At 32.5% G+C, this 5,380-nt stretch overlaps 1 protein-coding gene across 1 annotated transcript; it reads right to left on the reverse strand.

Moving 5' to 3' along the window:
* Window positions 1–577: 577 nt before the first annotated feature.
* Window positions 578–1,207, reverse strand: LOC114721288 (histone H4). Its single transcript, XM_028907118.1, has one exon. The coding sequence runs from the start codon at window positions 1,125–1,127 to the stop codon at window positions 816–818; it is 312 nt and encodes a 103-aa protein (XP_028762951.1). The 5' UTR covers window positions 1,128–1,207; the 3' UTR covers window positions 578–815.
* Window positions 1,208–5,380: the final 4,173 nt, after the last annotated feature.

Genomic DNA, 5,380 nt, shown 5'->3' on the forward strand with positions numbered 1-5,380 from the left:
TCACTTTGAATTTTGACAAGAATAATATGTTTTGAAATTGTCAAAACCCAAAATGAAGTTGTCAAAAATCCCTATTTACGTTTTTACAATTTCAAAATCTTTTTTTACAATTTCTCCTTTTTTATTTACAATTTTCCTAAACTTTTAGAAAAATTAAATAAACATCTAGTATTTTTTTTGCTTTGCTTTTAAATCTGAAGAGTATCTTTATTCGTATTCAGTTGCTCTTTTAACATTCCAAGCTCAAATTTTTCACTTTTTCTAAAAACTGTTTCCAATCTCAAACCATGATTTAAAACAAAAAATCAAAATATATAAGTATTTGAATAATTTTGCGGTGAAATCATAGCTTGCAGCGTTAAAATGCTTATACAAACACCTCCTAAAATTAAAATCCCTAATCCCTAACTGGAAAAAATAAAAAATAAAAAAAGAATCCAGTAGAACCCCCAACATTCAAAACGCAACCGATAGAAAGTTCAACAAAAGATTCAGATAATATTGTCCGGCGATACAAACTTCCTCAGTTTCCTTAAAAACTAAACCCAAAATCGGAGCGTAATGAAGAAATTCAATACTCAGAAGCCAATTAAACGCCTGAATACGATCAAATGCGGAATTGCAACAAAGTTTGTACAAATTTTGATTAAGAAAAAGTGACACGTAACACTATCGAATTCTACATTTAAAGTCAAATCCTTAACCTAAATCCCCAAAATACATTACAAACATTACTTCATCAATCGCAACCCAGACACACTTCTAATTCTAAATCTATCCAAATCTTCACAATTTGGTTCACCAAAAATCCTTCATTAACCTCCAAATCCGTACAAGGTTCTTCCCTGCCTCTTGAGGGCATAGACGACATCCATCGCAGTGACGGTCTTTCTACGAGCATGCTCTGTATAAGTCACAGCATCACGAATCACATTTTCCAGAAAAATCTTGAGCACTCCACGAGTCTCCTCGTAGATCAGACCGCTGATTCGCTTGACGCCTCCTCTCCTCGCCAATCTCCGAATCGCAGGCTTCGTGATTCCCTGAATGTTATCCCGAAGCACCTTACGATGCCTCTTGGCTCCTCCCTTTCCCAAACCCTTGCCTCCTTTTCCACGACCCGACATTGTTGATGGATGAGGTTATTGATTCTGAAATCGACCCAACAAGATTCAAGAGAGCCTGATTACGAAGATCTGAACCTGAAGGGGTAGTATTTATGAGGAAGCAATCTTGCGGGAAGACGGTGACTCTTGAGGAATGTGAATGTGGTCGATGAGAACCGTTGGATCTTTTGCTTATTGACGGATGCACATGTTGATCCGTGGCTTTGCTACTGGGTTCTTGTGGAACGTTGATGAATTGGAATCGACGGATGTGATGTATCTAGTGGTATTACTACTTGGGATCGCGGTTCTTTGCTTTTCTTTTTCGTTTTTTATCATCCAATATGATTTCTTAATTCTTATTGATTTAGAATAATTAATTTAAGGATTCAAACTAAATAAAAGTTACGAGTTCTAAAATATATATTTAATTCTTTAGTTAAATGTACTTTTAATTATTATAAATTTATAATTATTCCCTGTAGTTCGATAATAAAAAAATATTATAAATTAAACAATAAACATGTTTCTTTTATATGTTACGCAAGGCCTAAAGAATGAGATCAACATTGTGAATAATTTGATTTGTACATGGATTAGTTAGCGTTAACAAACTGGCTAAAAAGAAAAAGTTATCCTCAATAAGAATTTTGCCCGCATCATAAAAACATTTATTATATCATCATATATTCCTCTCCTCCAAAATATATCAGCTATTAAATTAATTTGGGAGATTGGAAAAGATAAATAAATTATTTAATTCTAATAAATATGGTATGATATCTCTAAAATACTTGTAATTATTATACTACTTCATGTTCTTAATACAAAAGTTACATAAATAATTTGGAGATATTAAGAAAATTAGTTACGTTAGTTATTTGTAATAAATATATATTGATTTTTCTAAACTATTCTCTTTAATGTATGTGTGTATTAGAACTACTTATTGCTAAGGAAGCTTACAATTAATATGAATATTTTGAAGAAAAAAAAAGTATAAATTTGGAAGACAAAATCGATTGAGTTATTATATTTAGGATCAAATCTAATTCCTAGCTAACCCTACACAAGGTAGTATTATATATTTATTTATAAATTAAATAAATTATTTATAATAAATATAAAAGATGAAATGAATTAAAATCTTATTTTAGAACTCTAACTAACTTCCTAACTAACTCCTAGAATTAGAAAAGTATATAATAACCAAAAAAAATTTATAATATATTATTTACTAAATAAAAAAAGATATATATCATTTATATTTAGTAAAACAATGCAAAATATTATAAGTTGAGAAAATTTTAGGGAAAAAGACAGAAAAATGATACTTTAATTTCAAAATGCTAGAAATGTCCGCCCAATTTGAAAAATCCCGTTTTGGTGTCATGAGACCAAATTGGTATTATTTTGTTAAATAAAAAGACCAAACTGCTCTCACCATATACAAAATGCGGGCACCACATGGGCAACACATTAAGCTGCATACCAAACGACGATAGGCAGGAAGGAAAAGAGAGAAACGTGCACAATTTCAGCTGCTCAAGGGTAACGAGAAGGTGGTGGTTCGAAAGGGTAAAATGTTTTCTTGAAATCAGATGACTCTTTCATCCTCCTACTATGATTGTTGCGGTCTGTTTTCTTCATTTTGGTGGTCCTATGTTCTACATGAGTCGTTGAGGGTTCAAAGGAGGTAAGGTACGGCATTACGTAAGGCGTATGTTCTTCATATTGGGGTGTTGGTTTTTCTTTTTTTAGGTGTGAGAATAGTCAGCAATTTGAACATATGAGTTGATTAGTGTTAGATAACATTAGGGTTCTGGGCAAGTTAGTTTTGTCAGTCTAAGAGGGAGACGATAGTGTAGCAATCGTAAGTTGATTCGTGTTGGGCTATTGGTTGTTGTTTTTAACTTATGGGAATGGTTAGATATTGGAACATATGAGTTGGTTAGTGAGGGATAGAGTTAGGTTAGTATGGGACAGTGTTTATAATGATCTATTTGTGGAGATAGCAGATGGTAGTTGAGGGAAATTAGAAGAAGCTCTATGATGATCATGTATATAGGAAGGCTGAATATCAATAATAGTGACATTGTGAAGTGTGTTGTTAATAGGTAAAGTGGAGTTGTGAAATGATCTATTGAAGTTGTTAACTTTGAAAGTGGTTGTGTTGGGTTTATGAAATATCCTTTTTATAAAGATGACATTGTGATGAAATATTTTCCTTGTCTGTTGCAAGGTATAATGCAAAATGACATGCAATATTGGGTCAATATATTCAAAGACACTTGCTTTGATTTTTCATCTTGGTGGAAACTTTGTTAACAATGTTGAATATGAAATGAAATACAATGGTGGGAGTGTAAGAGTTAAAACGATAAAATAGGAGATAAGACATGAAGAGTTGAGGTCAATGATATTGGGATGGTTTGATATAGATGTTAATATTTGTGACATGAAATATACAGTCAGCTTCGATAATAAGGCATTAGTAGATTTGGTTGATGATAGTGAAGTTGATAGTCTTTTTCAATACAATGACACTAGCGCACATGTGTATCTAGCATTGAAGGAGAGTACATCAAAAGTAATGGATGATTTACAAATGTGAGACATGTTTTTTTATGGTTATTGTAGTTGTTATTTGTTATATTGTTGTTGTGAATTTACTAACAAAAGTTATAATTATGCATGCAGCATTAACAACTTCTTGGGACTGTCACAACAAAGGTGTTTTTTTGTCAAGTAGCCGGAATAATATGGACGAAACTATTTGTCACGAAAATGGGGGTAACTGTGTAAGATAAGGCAGTGGGGGATGTCATGTGAGGCTAGTAGGTATAGGAGAGATTGCACCAACACCCATGCCCGAGATAGATACTGTGAAGTGGAAGGAATTGTTGTTAGGAAAGAAGCAAACTTTTGCAAATGCTACAGAATTCAAAAAGGCGGTATATAAGTTTAGTATTGTAGAAAACTTTGAGTACAAATATGTCAAAAATTGTGAGGAATGTGTGCATGTGAAATTCAATGTTGCAGGTTGTCCTTGGTAGATAATAGCAAGAGTAGCTGCGAAGAGAAGTCCTTTCTCCATTGTAACTTAACTCAGAAATAAACATGTGCATAATGGCCAAGAGATTATGCAAGTTACACATGGTGGAAGAGCAGCTTTAACATCATCAATTATCATTGAGGAGGTAAGGGATCACACAGATAAGTGTCCAAATGAAATAATAAGGACCTTGGCAAGCGATTATGGCGTGAAGTTTGTTAGGATTATAGTTTTGATGATAACAAAGTCAGAATATCAAGGTTAAGTATTTTGATTGATCAACTGATCGATCAATTGTTTATCGCTAAGGTTTCAGATAATTGCTCAAATGTAAATCAGGTTTATAGTAGGTATTCGGATCGAAGAACTATTCGATGAGCAATTAATCGATAAAGTGATCGATTATCGCTATCGTAAAAATCACATAAGAGTATGGTTAATTATCGATAAACTGATCGATAATATCAGGTAAACAATCGAGTTACTAATAAGAGAACCAAATCTGAAGTGTATTTATCGATCAAGTGATCGATAAATCAGTCATCAATAACGACTTCGATAAAAGGTAACATAATCTACTTGTTCTGCACATTAATTCTGTTACCAATTTATCGATCATATTCTCGATCATTTGTTTATCGATTACGTGTTCGAACTTTATGCTCTAACTCTCTGAATGCAGGTAATCATCTTTACAGATGGATCGATAAACTTATTGATCATAAAATTATCGATCACATGATCGATAATCAATGTCCTTATCTACTCTTATTCAGTTTTTCCTACAACCAAATTATCGATAATGTTATCGATAAATTTAACTTGTTTGCTTAAATAAGTTTTCACATAACATGATCGATAAAGAGTCTAAGGATTGCTATTTTCACATTAAGTTATGGTGAACTATTTTTCGATCACCAAATCGATCACTGGTTTTTCGATAATATGATCGATCATTCAATTCCCTGGAACTCATGTTTTCACAAAACGTGATCGATAATCATTTTCTCTGTCTTACAAGGATAAATTTCTTTCTTCACTTTATCGATCACTTGTTCGAATGTTCATTGATCGATCAACTGTTCGATCATTTCAGATAGCTGTGTCTTTCATTGAATATATACATACCCATGGTTTATCGATAACATTATCCATCATACATTTATCGATAAGATGTTCGATCATCAATGACTGAAGCTTCATTTCAATAACATTTAAT

The sequence above is a fragment of the Neltuma alba genome, unplaced genomic scaffold, assembly GCF_004799145.2.
Source record: "Neltuma alba isolate B1F8T4 unplaced genomic scaffold, ASM479914v2 tig00012023_pilon, whole genome shotgun sequence".
Classification (NCBI taxonomy): domain Eukaryota; kingdom Viridiplantae; phylum Streptophyta; class Magnoliopsida; order Fabales; family Fabaceae; genus Neltuma; species Neltuma alba.